The following is a 15475-nucleotide window of genomic DNA, read 5'->3' on the forward strand; positions in this document are numbered from 1 at the left end:
GCAGTCTGACTCTCATTTGAGGCCCAAAGCACAGGTATATTATAACTGCTCATCTGCCTTTATTGTTGTGAGAGACACAGCATCAATCTGCACTAATAAAAGACAGACATGCAAATTGCCTGTACCTTCGCTACACCTTAACCGTTTGAGTCCTAGGGGGTATTGAAAAAACACTGTCGAAGAATCCCAAACAGCGCAACCGCGCTTTCTCTAAATGAGTACGAAAAGACCCAAACAGCGTGATAGCGCTTGTTTTATTTTATGTCGATCGCGCTGCTTGGGACTCAAACGGATATTAATTAAAAGGAGCTGTGTGATGTATTTGCATCAGTAAACCTGAGCGCGGGACTTCGACGACTTTGACAATCGGTAACGCACCATCAGCTGTCCACAATGTTCGAAATGTGCTGGGTTTTCTCAACATAAAATCTCAGCAGTGCGATCGCACTGCTTGGGACTCAAACGGTTAAGCCACGCCCACCAGTCAGCCAGAGTGACTATATGCAAATTAACCAAACAAGATGGCGGCTGGCAGCCACGGAGCTGGAGCAAGCAGGAGGCTTGGTTGCCCCAGTGATGGAGGAAGCCAAGTTTCCCGCTTGCCACGGTGGGCTCTGAGCTCCACTCAAAGCAACAAAGTTTCAATTATAGAAGGTAAATAAACCCCAGATACCTGCTTTCAGCTGGCCGTGGCAATGGAGCTGGAGCGACCAGCAGGCTTCCCTCTCGCCCACCCTGGCCAGCTCTGAGCTCCTCTCAAAGCTACAAAGTTTCAATTATAGAAGGTACATAAACCCCAGAATTAAAAAAGAAAAGAAAAGGAGAGGCTGGGAGCTTCCGTCACCAGGGGGCTTGGCCAGCCTGAAAACAGCCCTCAGCCCCTTACCCAGACTGGCCAGGCACCCCAGTGGGGACCCGCACACTGAAGGGGATATGACCAGCTGCAAACAGCCATCAGCCCTAACAGCAGAACAACTAGGAATGACTGGTCACTATGACACACACTGACCACCAGGGGGCAGAGGTTCAGTGCAGGAGCTGCCCCCTGGAGGTCAGTGCGCTCCCACAGGGGGAGGTCTCCTCAGCCACAAGCCATGCTGACGGCTGCCAGTACAGCGGTGGTGGTGGGAGCCTCTGCCACTTCCTCAGCAGGGCTAAGGATGTCGGACTGCAGCTTAGGGCTGCTCCCTGCTGGCAAGTGGACATTTCCCCAGGGCTGCCGGGCTGCCAGAGGAATGTATGACTACCAGCTTGGACCCGATCCACCAGGGAGTGGGCCTAAGCCAGCAGGTGGACATCTTCCGAGGGGTCCCAGACTGCAAGAGGCTGGGCTGAGGGCCCCCCCAAGTGCACAAATTTTTGTGCACCGGGCCTCTAGTAGGAATATAAGGAGATATTGACTTTGATGGGACTAAGGCCTGCTGTCTTCCCTGATGTGGGGAGTAGAGGAAGCAGATGGATGTGCCAGGTGGGGAGTGTGACAAACTTGGCATCTCAAGAGAGAATCTTATCATGGGATGTACTGTCCTCATTATGACAGGATATGAATTTTGAGGACGTGGCCATTGCATTCGCTCAGGAGGAGTGGGAGATCCTTGATGAGGCTCAGAGACGTCTATACTGTGATGTGATGCTGGAAGTGTTTTCACTTGTATCATTCGTAGGTAAGACCTTCATCTCTCCTAGTGTCCTGAAGTGATGCCCACTCTTTATTTATTCTCCAGACATAGCACTGTCTCTCTCAAAGCAAGACCATGGGCTCTCCTCATTTCCCCCACTGTCTTGTGAAATGGCCTGTGGCTGCCCTGAGCAATAGACTCCACAAACTTCAATACAGTTGCCTTAGGAACTGCAGGAAGTGTCTGGGTGTCAGCAGTAAGTGTCTGGGTGTCAGCAGTCTTACAGACAGTTTAATGGGTCCCTCCTGCTCTTCCTCACCCATGGCCTCTACTTCTCCACCTTTCCTGTAGATAAGGACCTTGGTGAATGCCTGTGCCAGGTATCTTCTTTATATACATGAACCAGTTGCTGTTATTGTAAGACCCTCCTTCCATTGTTGTTTGTAATATTACCTTCTGTGAATACTATTGCAAGCCAAATGCTATGGGCAAGTGATGGCTGCTCACCTCTGTCGTCTTTCATTGAAACTTGGAATATTTAGTTTGTAGATATTTCTAGAGAAGGAGGTGCAGAGAGAACCCTGGGTTTCTGCAGGGTGAACGTACAGGATGTTCCTAGGGGAAGCCTGGCCTGGCTGAGTGGCAGCTCGGGGGAGGTAGGACATAAGGATGGTGTTCAGATTGTACCAGGAACCTGCTCCTGTCTAATGATGTTTGGTGCAAGTTCCAGTGGCCACCCCTCATTTATACATTTCCTTTTCCATATTTGACACTTTGCTGGCTTCTTATTTCATCAATGACTTTCTAGCTTTGGATATCTTTGCCTTTGTGTCCTTTTTACGTCACCTATTCCTTTGCACTTCTCTTTCTGCAGTATTCTACAACATGGACCTATGCAAGCGTTATAAGGAGCACATACACTGAGTGGCCAGATTATAATGACCACCCCGTCAGCACTTTATTGACACTTCGAAAATACTCAATATTGAAAACTTCCTAAGCAAATACTCTCAAGGTTTTATTATCATTATTATTATTATTCTTTGCATAACTAATTCATTTCTTTGTACTGATGGGGTGGTCATAATAATCTGGCCACTCAGTGTACATGCTTAAATACCCCTAAAATAGCAGCTACTTGTTTATTGAATTTTACTTGGAATGAGATGTAACCAACCTTCCGCACAGCTTGCCCATGTCACCAGCATAGATCTGCTGCAGTGATGGCAAACCTTTTGAGCTTAGCGTGTCAGCATTTTGAAAAACCCTAACTTAACTCTGGTGCCATGTCACAAATAGAATTTTTCTGATATTTGCAACCATAGTAAAACAAAGATTTATATTTTGATATTTATTTTATATATTTAAATGCCATTTAACAAAGAAAAATCAAGCAAAAAAATGAGTTTGCATGTCAACTTTGACACACGTGTCATAGGTTCGCCATCACTGATCTACTGAATGCTGTTAGCAGCAGAATGAGCTGGACAGTCCACTTCTCCTCCATGTGGTACTTGTCTTGTTTTTGCTCTATTTCTGCTTAAGTCTTCCTTGTTTTGTGATCTTCAGTGCTCAAGAACTTCAGAGTGACCTCTTACTAATCCATCTTTCAGGTCTTTTATTTTCAGCCAATTGCATGAAACCAATGTATTATGTGCAACCCACTTTTTTAATGGGACTTCCCGCTGTCACCAGAGTCAACATTCATTTCGTCATCATTCCTCTGTTTTCAGGTCCTTGGCGTAAGATGGATGATGTGGAGGCCTATTCTCAGCACAGTGTATCTGTAGGAGATTCTCAGGTCAGGGCTTCCAGGACAGCTGCAGCCACCCAGAGGACCCATCTGTGTAAGCCGTGCTTCTCAGTATTAAAAGATATTTTGCACCTGAGTGAGTTACAAGTGGTTTACTTTGAGAAGAATGTGTTCTTAAGTGATGCATGTTTGAGAGACTTGTGTTCCAGTGCAAACCCTCACCAGCAACAGAAGGATGCCAGTGGAGAGAAGCCCTGGAAAGAAGATATGGAGAGACCCTCGCTTGTGACCTGTTGCTGCTTCTACTTATCTGGGATGCCTGTAGCTAGTATGGAGGTTGGGGAAGACTCCTCAGCCATGTTAGGGCTTTTCCAGCACCAGGCCACTCTTAACACTATGGAGCCACACAGTAACAATGAGATTTCACAGGAATTTCTCAGTGGAAAAAGACATCACCAGTGGGTTGAATGTGAAAGAGCTGACAGCCAGAAACAGAAAGTTCCTTATCAGAAAGATCTCTGCTCTGGAGATATGATTTATGAGTATAATAAATGTGGGGAAGTGTGTAGACAAATGTTTAACCACCCTCCACATGGGAGAGTTCACACTGGAGAAAAGCCTTATGAGTGCAGTGAATGTGGGATATCCTTTCGTCAAAAGTGTCGCCTCACTGTGCACCAAAGAGTTCACACTGGAGAAAAGCCTTATGAGTGCAGTGAATGTGGGATATCCTTTCATCAAAAGTGTCGCCTCATTGTACACCAAAGAGTTCACACTGGAGAAAATCCATATGAGTGTAGTGAATGTGGGAAGCATTTCAGAGAAAAGGCTGCCCTCACTAAACACCACAGTGTTCACACTGGAGAAAAGCCATATGAGTGCAGTGAATGTGGGATATCCTTTCGTCAAAAGTGTCACCTCACTGTGCACCAAAGAGTTCACACTGGAGAAAAGCCATATGAGTGTAGCGAATGTGGGAAGTATTTCAGAGAAAAGGCTGTCCTCACTAAACACCACAGAGTTCACACTGGAGAAAAGCCATTTGAGTGCAGTGAATGTGGGATATCCTTTCGTCAAATGTATAACCTCACTATACACCAAAGAGTTCACACTGGAGAAAAGCCATATGAGTGTAGTGAATGTGGGAAGCATTTCAGAGAAAAGGCTGCCCTCACTAAACACCGCAGAGTTCACACTGGAGAAAAGCCATATGAGTGTAGTGAATGTGGGAAGCATTTCACTGAAAGGGCTGAACTCACTAAACACTATAGAGTTCACACTGGAGAAAAGCCATATGAGTGTAGTGAATGTGGGATATCCTTTCGTCAGAGGTCTCACCTCACTAAACACCACAGAGTTCACACTGGTGAAAAGCCATATGAGTGTAGTGAATGTGGGAAGCATTTCCGTGAAAGGGCTGCCCTTAATATACACCAACGAGTTCACACTGGAGAAAAGCCATATGAGTGTAGCGATTGTGGGAAACATTTCAGAGAAAAGGCTACCCTCACTAATCACCGCAGAGTTCACACTGGAGAAAAGCCATATGAGTGCAGTGAGTGTGGGAAGCATTTCAGTGAAAGGACTGCCCTCAATAAGCACCACAGAGTGCACACTCGATAAAAGCCATATGAGTGTAGTTAATGTGGGAAATCCTTTAGTGAAAGCTCTATCCCCAGTGAAGACAAGAGTTCACACTGGTGAGTGTAGTGAGTGTGGGATTCCTTTTAGCTACAACTATAACCTGGTCTAACCTGTAATTTCACACTGGAGAAAAGATGTAAATGTGTAGGAAATGTTTTATTTTTCTCACTAAGAATAAGAACACTTAAGGGGCTCTATGGTACCCATTTACATGAATGTAAACCCCTTTAATGAGAACATACACTCTGCTAGATTCATCATAAAATTGAGGTACAAATGAGACTTGAAGGATCTGTGTTGTACTTGCTAACATGTCCAGACCTACAACCCAAATGATGTCACTGTGAGTGTTTATCACTAAAGAGATTTCACAGCTAACACCTGCCTCACCTGAGGAGTGTGCATCGGTCACATTCCCTGGGTGCTCAGGGGAATGTATTCTGTGTTCTCGCTTCTGATTGAGGTAATTATGATTCCTCCAAGCTCTTGGCAGTATCTTCATTCATTTCTCTATGACTAGAAAATGGACCTGACCCAGGATTCATCCAGAGCAGCTGTTCTCAGCTAAGCAGTGCTACCTCTTTCAGGGACATAGTGGTACTCACATTATGCTTTGATAAATTTTGGGGGTTTTTTATTCACCAACCTGCAAACTCTGTGCTCTCCTCTGCTCTGGTTTATGATCTTTTTTTTTAAAGGTGTTTTTATATTTGTGTTGTTATTTATTAGTGCATTATTTTCAACACCAACTACTCTAAACCTGAATTTGCCACACTCTGTATTTACCCCCAGTCATTTTGTAATATTTCTGCTTCCCCAACCCTCCATGCAGACATTGATTTACCTTCCTTTACAATAGAGTAGTTCATATTTTTCATAAATTTATTGGCACTATAAGGTGAATTCTCTTTAACAAACACTGGCTTCCTTCATGCTATACAGATGTTTGAGATTTAACACTAACGTTTATATAAATAATTTTTTATTTCTAGAAAATATTGTATTCTATGGATAACCACTTTTACTATTGAGCTGCCTATAATTTCAGTTATTTCTACGTTTGGGGTTTTAAAAATAAAACAGCTCAGAATATTGTATTCCATTCTTTCTACAAATGTATGTCTTATTAAACTGTTCCACTGTCAGTGAATGTGGTACATTTCAACATATATGGAACTGTGACCTCAAATGGTCAATCAGTTTGCCTTCCCACCCACCTAGAAATTCTATGCAACTCTGCCAGCACATGCAAAGGTTAATCTCTTTAAGTACTAGCCCCATCAATGAGTGTACTGTTAACTCGCTTTTGTTTTAACTTCATTTCCATAAAGATATTTGATGGTGATGATTTCTTCATATATTTCTTTCACTGTCTTTATCTTTGTTAAAATGCTCAGGATTTTTTGTTTACTTTTAAACTTAATTTATTATTCTATTCTAACCAATAGGAGGGCGGTGCAGCCTCTAAGACATATGTTTGAATTTCACTTAGTCCTCAGTGACTCGACTGATTTTTTGGCCATATGGCATTCTTGATTTTGGAATTCTATAAACAAAATGGTTTTTCTTAATTTTTACCCTATGTATGATTTATAGCCCACTTGTACCATACACTTATACATTTAATCTGCATTGTTAATTCTCCACCAGTGTTCTTTAAGTTTAAGCATTTAATGATACATTGAAGTCTAGGTTTGTGGTAGTTGAAAATTTCCCTGGTGTAAATGTCATAACTACATTCAAACTGCGAAAATGATGGCATTGAACATGGACATAAGATATTTCAGTAGTACATCACTTTATTTTACTAGTGACTGGGTGTATGGACTTGTGCACATTGAAAGGAAATTAATTAGAAAGTGACAAGTGGGGTGGGACTGGCTGAGACGGGTCTGACACAGCGTAATGCCAACCTCCCCCAGTCCCTCCCTATTAGGCTCCACCTGGGGCAGCACCTTGGCTTCAAGGGTATCTGTGGAATGAGTGGGATCCCTCTGGCAGGTGAGGTCCTGCGGCCTGGCCTGCAGGGAATTGGGCCGAAACCAGCTCTCCAATACCTGCTGAGGGGTCCTGGATTATGAGAGGGCAGTTGTCAGGTGACACAACCCAGAATCGGGCTCCCTCCTCTCTGGTTCCGGGATGCGTGAACTGAGAATTGTCGTCTTCCATAACTATCTCTCATCCCAGTGGTTCTGGTATCTATTCTCAGATACATTAGTGACTTATTTTACTAAAAACCCCTGATAAGTTTCTCCCTGGCCAGAGAGCTCAGTTGATTAAAGCATCATCTCAGTAGTGCCAAGGTTGTGGGTTCCATCCTCAGTCAGGCTCCATGCAAGAATCAAACAATGTGCTGCCACCAAGACATAGCTGCTGGTTCTGGAGCCAGAGGCGCCACCAGGGATTATTGGACCCAGCAGATCGTCCGTGGATCCAGGCTGAGCAATCTGCATTTCCATCTTAACCGCAGGAGAAAGGGTAGCTGGTCAGTGGAATTCTTGCTCCACGGACACGATTCTTTCCAAGCTAGCTCGTCATAAGACTGTGGCGGGGCGCCCACACGCCAGTGACTTCTGCTACATCTGTGGCGACTAAGAAGATGGTCCAAGGCCCTCTATGGTCGGATGACGTTTTTGAACGGGAAGCCAAGTATGGCGCTCACAACTAAAGGGTGTCCCAAAATTCACGCAAGAAGTAATTTTGATAGAAAACACAGGTTTATAATTAAAAAATGTAAATTTTTTATTGATTCATAATGTATACAGTATAGGTTTTTGTATGGAATAGCACAACGGGTAAATGGCCTCCACAGCTTTGCTGGTACACACGCAAAGCCGTGGTCTTCATTGTCTCTGCTCCTGGGCCATAATTGGTACTTGGTAATGCTTATCAAATTGAAGAGATTGAAATCACAGGGTAACAAATATTAAAATCTGATTCAATAAACCAAGTAAAATTGGGCTTTTATTTTTGTCGTTGCTAATGCTCACGCAAAATTCAAATCTTGCGTGAATATTGGGACGCTCTTTACCACCTCTTACTGGTCACCCTGGAGAGAGGGACAGGTATTTCCCTGTGGGATGCGGAAGGCAGGAAATGCTTTGGTTTTCTGAGTGTGCACAGCGCCGTCAACCAAGGGCATTGCCACCCCAAGATTGTGGATGCCCTGAAGAGCCAGGCGGGGAAGCTGACACCGACCTCGCGGGCCTCCTACAACAACGTGCCGGGCGAAGACGAGGAGAACGTCACGAAGCTCTTCAACTACCACCAGGTTCTCCCCATGAGCACAGACAGGGTGGAGGCCGGGGAGACTGCTTGCAAGCTTGCGCGGCAGTTGGGCTGCACCGTGAAGGGCATCCCCAAGGACAAAGCCAAGATCGTCTTCGCAGCTGGAAACTTTTGGGGCAGGACTCTGTGTGCCATCTCCAGCTCCACGGTCCCCAGCAGCGACGACAGCTTTGGCCCCTTCATGCCGGGGTTCGAGATCATTCCCTACAACGACCTACCTGCTCTTGAGCGTGCTCTTCAGGATCCAAACGTTGTTGTGTTCATGGTCGAACCCATTCAGGGTGAGGCGGGCGTCATTGTCCCGACCCAGGCTGCCTGAGGTGTGTGCCCGAGCTCTGTGCCAGGCACCCAGTCCTGTTTATTGGATGAGACCCAGACAGGACTGGCCAGGACTGGTCGATGGCTGGCGGTCGGCCATGCAAACGTCAGGCCTGACCCCGTCCTCCTGGGCAAGGCCCTTTCCGGTGGCCTGTACCCCGTGTGGGCGGTGCTGTGTGACCACGAGATCATGCTGACCATCCAGCCTGGGGAGCGCGGCTCCACGTACAGGGGCAATCCCCTGGACAGCCGCGGGGCCAACGCTGCCTGCGAAGTTTTGGAAGAAGAGAATGAGCTCAGGAAGCTGCCCTGGGATATCGTGACCGCAGTGCGTGGGAAGGGGCTGCTGGATGCCACCGTCACCTGGGAAACCAAAGATTCCGATGCTTGGAAGGTGCGCCTGCGCCTTCGAGATAATGGACTTCTGGCCAAGCCTACCCATGGCGACATCATCAGATTCCACCTCCTCTGGTCATCAAGGAGGACGAGGTCCAGGAGGCCTTGGAGATCATCAAAAAGACCATCAGTCTTTTTTTTTTTAATATATTTTATTGATTTTTTACAGAGAGGAAGGGAGAGAGATAGAGAGTTAGAAACATCGATGAGAGAGAAACATCGATCAGCTGCCTCCTGCACATCTCCCACTGGGGATGTGCCCGCAACCCAAGTACATGCCCTTGACCGGAATCGAACCTGGGACCCTTCAGTCCGCAGCCCGATGCTCTATCCACTGAGCCAAACCGGTTTTGGCAAGACCATCAGTCTTTCTGGGTCCGCCTCTGCCAGCTTTCTGAGGGCAGGGCCTGCTTCCCTGGGGTGGGGCCTGCTTCCCTGGGGTGGGCCCTGTTCCCACGGGGCGGGGCCTGCTTCCCCAGGAGCAGAGCCAGCTGGGCTGGCAGCGCTGCTCTCAGCGCGGGCTCATTCCACTCCCCTGTGTCTTCAAGGACCTTTTAAAACATGTTATTTTCAGTTCATACATGCTAGAGCGGCATTTATAACCACGCAGGTTGCTGTGTAAGAGAATGTGAGGGAGTCTGTTCGATCACGTGTGTGTGCTGAGGCGAAATGCTCCCTCTGTATGTAGGCAGCCTTTTTGGCAAGTCCCATGTGGTTTTTACAGGTTTTTATCATTTCCTCGCTGGTGTAAATATATTGTATTTCAAAAAGGTATATGGGGTTTTACATAGAAGACTGCTTTAACCTTCTAAAGTTGAATCATAATCACTGAATTTTAGGAAGGATGAAATGGTTAAGCTTATATAAAAGTACTAGGTTTAAATAAACTTTACATTAGCCAACACCAAGACATGTCATTATTTTGAATTGAGAACTAATGTTCAACATTCCCAAATTACGTTTTCAGTGTTGGTATAATTTGTAAAAAATACTCGTTTTCAGTTTTTCTTTAAATTTAAAATAAAGCTTATATTAAAAAAAGAATCATGCCCTAACTGGTTTGGCTCAGTGGATAGAGCGTCAGCCTGTGGACTGCAGGGTCCAGGTTCGATTCTGGTCAAGGGCATGTACCTTGGTTGCGGGCACATCCCCAGTAGGAGGTGTGCAGGAGGCAGCTGATCGATGTTTCTCTCTATCGTTCTCCCTTTCTCTCTGTAAAAAATCAATAAAATATATTTTAAAAAAACCAGAATCAAACAATGTATAAAATTAGTGGAACACAAAATGGGTGTTTCCCTCTCCCTATTCTTCTCTCTCTTTTTCTCTGAGCAATATATTTGTGTGTTTTTTCACCAAACAAGTCAACGCATGCGAACACCATCACAAACCAGGCAAGGACCCTGTGGTGAACCAGCCATAAGGGTTCTCATGAGGGCAGAGCACACAGTGAGGGAGAGGACAGGAGGGGAGGGGCCCTCCTGTCAGTGTGGAGGGTGGGGAACTGGGGCTAAGCTGAAGAGTCACCCACAAGTAATTTTGACATCTGAGCTCCCTGAGACTAAACACTAAGGGGCTGGGAAAAGCTCTGGGCCTGGACATGGGCTTTGTGGTCTCAGCACCTTCCAGCCAGGGGTTGAGACTGAGCTATTTTGGATTCAGGTGGTTGAGGAGCCCAGATCCCTCCCAGGCATTCTGGAGTAGTTCCTAATACTTGAGGACCTCAAATAAGTTCACGTACCTCTGAGCAGCCCATACACTCTCCTAAGCTCCACGGGCATTGTTTGAATCTCTATTTTTGCATTTCTGGGTAATTTTCCATTTTCATTTCATTAAAAATACCACTGCCCAACCAGTCCTGGAGGTAGCATGGATTCTCCAGAAAATGGTGCTATGTGTTTTTAATGGTGAGACCATTCTGAAGTACAAGCATTTCCTGAAGGAGAGGCTTGGTCTCAACATGATACCACATTGGGGGGATGCATTCCAGGTGGTCTCCCTGCTCCATAAGTTTGGCCTTTGCCGAGCAGACCCTTGCACCTGGAGTGAGGTGATGGAGCCTGGACTCTGAGGGACAATATACCATGGGGTGTGAGGTTGTGCCCCTGGACAGATTTGGTTTTAGGGATTCCTGCCAGCATATGGGGGTGTGTCCATTGTGTGTGTGTCCATTGTGTGTGTGTCCTGTGGCACTGTCTGGGTGGCCCCAATTGTTTGTTTCTGTGTGTGTGTGTGTGTGTTTGTGTGTGTGTGTGTGTGCCAGAAGCTGGTCCATCCTTGCTGCTTGACACAGTTGCTGCAGGAAAGAAACATCTGCACAGCATATGTTTCAATGGACCTGGCGTATATAGCATACTGTTCTTAATATGTTTGCTCCCTTTAGCGCCATGTGTTTTAACCAAGGTCACCTCTCCGAGAAAGGTTGTTTCCCCAGGTGGGGATTTTTCCCTGAGGTTAGGGAGGGGATACAACCCCTTAATTAAGTGCCAGGCGGGTAGTTAAGCTACATAATCTTTACTCCCTGGAATGGAGATAAGAAACGCCCTAACCTTTGTAATAGAAATTGATAGGATTAAAATCGGCTGGTATAAATATGGATGTAACAAGACAATAAACATCAGATCCTCATCAGATCCTCATCACATCATCATCAGATCCTAACCAGAACCTAGCCAGAGAACATGGCAAAAGATCCTGGACAGAACCTGGCTACAGAACTTCACTGGAGAACCTAGACAGAACATGGCCGGAGAACCTGGATAGAACCTGGCTAAAGAACCTGGTGACTGAACCTGGCTGGAGAACCTGGAGAACCTGGCTGGAGAACCTAGCGAGAGAACATGGCACCAGAACTTGCTGGGGATCCTAGCCAGAACTTCGCTGGAGATCCTGGAGGGAGAACCTCGCTATGCTGATGAACTGAACCCAGTTTCCATGTCATTCATTCTTCGCCGACTCCGTCCACACCTTTGGGGATCCCTGGACCCGCTGGGGCTGGACCGTGTGTGTGTGTGTGTTCCCCTCAAGGTATTGCCTATGTCTACAGTGTGGGTCTATGTGAGCCTGGACCTAAGTCCGGCACCTGAGTGCCCAGAAGAGGCTGGGGGTGTTCTCTACCTGCATGTTTCTGTGCTCGTGTTATCTGTATATTTCTCTGAGTCTGTGCACCCCAACCACTAACAAGTCATAGTGAATCTCCGGAGAGGTGATGTAGAGGACTACCTGGTATTCTTCCCCACCACCAGTTGAGCCCTTATTTTCCTGCTCATCCAGGCATCTGGTGTCCCTCTGGAGGTCCCATCTCAGGTATGAATTAAGCACAGGGCCAGTTCATAGAACCTCAGGCTGTAGCAAGGTGGGGAATTGGGGCAGACTGTGATGACAGACAGGAGGTATGGAGCGTGGATTGGAAATGTTTGTGGAAGACTTTGCCTTCTTGCAGCAGCTGGGTGATCCAGGATCCTTGGAAAGGAATGTGAAGATGGGTGCATGTGGGGGAAAGCTGAGGGGAAGACTTCTAGGCTCCTAAGTCCCCACTAATAATGAGGAACTGGACATCCCTGGAGAGGGTGTCCCTTGCCCATGTGAAAGCTAAGCTGAAAACTAATAGAGGACGGTGTCTGGGTCTACTCATAGCATCACTCCTGCACCTCTAGGTTCTAGTTATCTACAGGGAGTGCATGGCCACATGGGACCTGGAGGGAGAACTGGCTCTCCTCACTCCAGTGCCTAAAGTTATGTTGGAATCCCTGAGAAACAGCTACTACTAAGATAAGTTAATTTTTATCACTCAAAGTCTAACCTAAGTTATGGAAATGAAGGGATGACTTTATTCAGAAACCATCATATTTTAGTGGTTAAATGAAAGCAAGGAGGGGATCATGACTATGACACGAATTATGTGGGGTTTTTCTGAGATCAGCGATAGTGATTCTGTTAGCCTCCCAGGTAAAAGAAGACACATTGACTGCATTCAAATGATTCTCTGATAACTGTTCTAGAGAGATTGCTCTGGATTTAATGCTATGTTCTTGAAATTCAATACCTTAATTATTACATTTTTCTTTTTTAATCCTCAGCTGAGGATATGTTTATTGATTTTAGATAAATAATAAAGAGAAACAGGGAGAGAAATAAATAAACATTAATGGAAGAGGAACATGGATCAATTGCCTTTCATGCCCCAACCAAGGATCAAATCCACAATCTATTGTGTGTGTGGTGGGGGGGGAGGTGCATTATGAGATGATTCTCCAACCCACTGTACTACCTCATCAAGACAGCACCTCAGTTCTTAATGTTTCCTTTAAAACAGTGTATTAGTTTGTGTCAGCATTAAGGGGAGTGTTGCTTTGCTTATCAGTGTTGGTTATATGTGTGACTTGCTGCCCCTTTGAGTGTTCCTGATTGTATCTGTGTTTTTTATTTTCTTTGTGTCTGTCTACTGTGTCCACATATGTCCCTTCAGGTGTGTGCCTGTGTGTGTCCATTGTGTTTGTGAGTGTGCATCGTGATGCTGTCTTGTTCCCATGTGTTCTTATCTGTGTGTATTTGTGTATTCCCCTCAAAGTGATGTCCGAGTCTGTAGTCTGGATCTGTGTGAGCCTGGCCACAAGCCCTGAACCTGCGAGCCCATCTTTGCCTGGGGGTGTTCTGTACCCGGGCATTTGTGTGCTTATGATGTCTGCATGTTCCCCGTGAGATTGTATGTGTGCACCCCAGCAACAGACAAATGCATAGGCAATCTCCACAGGGGTGATTTAGAGGACAATATGTTCTTCTCTGCTCCCCAGGCTGAGCCCCTTCTCTTCCAAGCCACTGTTATACCCCTTTGGGTCCCATCTCAGGTTCATGGATGGATGAAGTGAAGGGTCATAGAACTGCAGGACTGCAGGCTGAGAGAAGTTGGAGAATTGGGAAAGACTGGTGGCAGAATTGAAGAATAGAGTGTGGAGGCACTGTTTTTGGTGGACTCTAAGCCTTTGAGGAGGATCTGGAAGATACTGAATCCCTGAAAAGGAACCACTGGATGGGTGCATATGGGGGAAAGCTGAGGGTGAAGAATCCTAGGACCCTAATTCCCCCTTAGGAATGAGGAACTGGATAACCCTGGAGAAGGCTGGCATACCCGGGTGGTCCTCCTGGTCCCTGAAGAGAAGGTCAATCCCTTGCCCATTTGTAAGCTATGCTGACACCTAATAAGGAATGTGCCTGGGGTTGCTTGGAGCATCACTTTATGACCTCTGGACTCTCATCATTTACTGGGTGAGCTTGGACACTCAGGAACGTTGAGACAAGGACGGAAAATTAGGCCCAGTGCTCCCTCCAATGGAGATGAAGAGAACAATGGAGGGACCACATTTAGCACAGGTTCAGGCACAAATGAATGGGAACCTAGGACCAACATTGATGTTAATGTCAGCATTTTTACATTCAGCCCCACCTGATGGAGCCCTCACCTGAGATATGCAAATGATAAAGACTCGGAGACAGAGTAGTGACTGATATTAATTTCAAAGAACATGGATGCTGGAATGCTTGCAGTCCTGTACCTTCCAATAAACATTCTTAACATGTGGATCTTCACCACGAACATAGTGGGGGAACCGAGGCAGCCGGGGATTTATTAAAGGTCACACTCAGAAGTGGGCTCTGAGTTCATGGCCAATGACTTCTGACCAAATTCCTCTTATTGAAGTTCACTCCTTTGAATCTAGACAGTGGTGGTTGTGGGCAGCTCTGGGACAAAATGCACCTGGATGAGGGGAAAGTGAACCATCTGAACTAATTTCCACTGTCACTTCCTACCAATCTTCACTGCTCTTCTTCGACCATACACAGCCCCAATAGAGGCTGGCCCCATGTAGTCTTATGAATGTGGCCATCAAGTATGTCAGACTTCCCTCCTGACCACCTGAATTTGCTGCAGCCCTGTTAAGTGCTTTGACCAATGAAATGTGCTGAGTGTGAAGCCTGTCACTGCTAACAGAAAAGTCTGGAAGCAATGAGACTTGCCACCATCTCTGTACATCTCTGATATATCCAGGAGGTATGTATATGGTGGCTTCTCTTTATACAAGTCCCAGGAGAATCAGGGAGATTGTGTGGCATGAACAAGAAAGATACCTTCTTTAATATAAAAACCAATAAATCTTTGGGTCTGTTTGTAATTTATAATAACATCTAGCGAATCCTAATAGTTACACAGCCTAACAGTAGAAGCCAGAACTCTGTTGTTAGAGACACATGGGTTTGTCTTCCAGCCCTGCCTTTTATTAAATCTATAATCATGCAATTTATGTTGAAATAGTTCATGTAAAGCATTGAATCCAGGGCTTGGCACGTGTAGTGAACATTCAGTAACTCTTAGCTCCATAGTTTCACAATGTGTAATGACTGAAAACATGCAGACAATGTAGGAAATGTCAACTTGTTGGCATGAACCCTTTAAAATTTTGTT

General features: G+C 45.8%; 1 protein-coding gene and 1 pseudogene across 1 annotated transcript; both read left to right on the plus strand.

Annotated features, from left to right (window-relative positions):
• Window positions 1-1543: 1543 nt before the first annotated feature.
• Window positions 1544-5012, plus strand: LOC106695275 (gastrula zinc finger protein XlCGF26.1-like). Its single transcript, XM_014449073.2, has 2 exons — window positions 1544-1664; window positions 3353-5012. The coding sequence occupies exons 1-2, from the start codon at window positions 1544-1546 to the stop codon at window positions 4993-4995; spliced, it is 1764 nt and encodes a 587-aa protein (XP_014304559.1). The 3' UTR covers window positions 4996-5012.
• Window positions 5013-7364: 2352 nt separating this feature from the next.
• On the plus strand, window positions 7365-9150 carry LOC102423166 (annotated as a pseudogene).
• The last annotated feature ends 6325 nt before the right edge of the window (window positions 9151-15475 follow it).

This window comes from Myotis lucifugus, unplaced genomic scaffold (genome assembly GCF_000147115.1).
Source record: "Myotis lucifugus unplaced genomic scaffold, Myoluc2.0 scaffold_1011, whole genome shotgun sequence".
NCBI classification, from domain to species: domain Eukaryota; kingdom Metazoa; phylum Chordata; class Mammalia; order Chiroptera; family Vespertilionidae; genus Myotis; species Myotis lucifugus.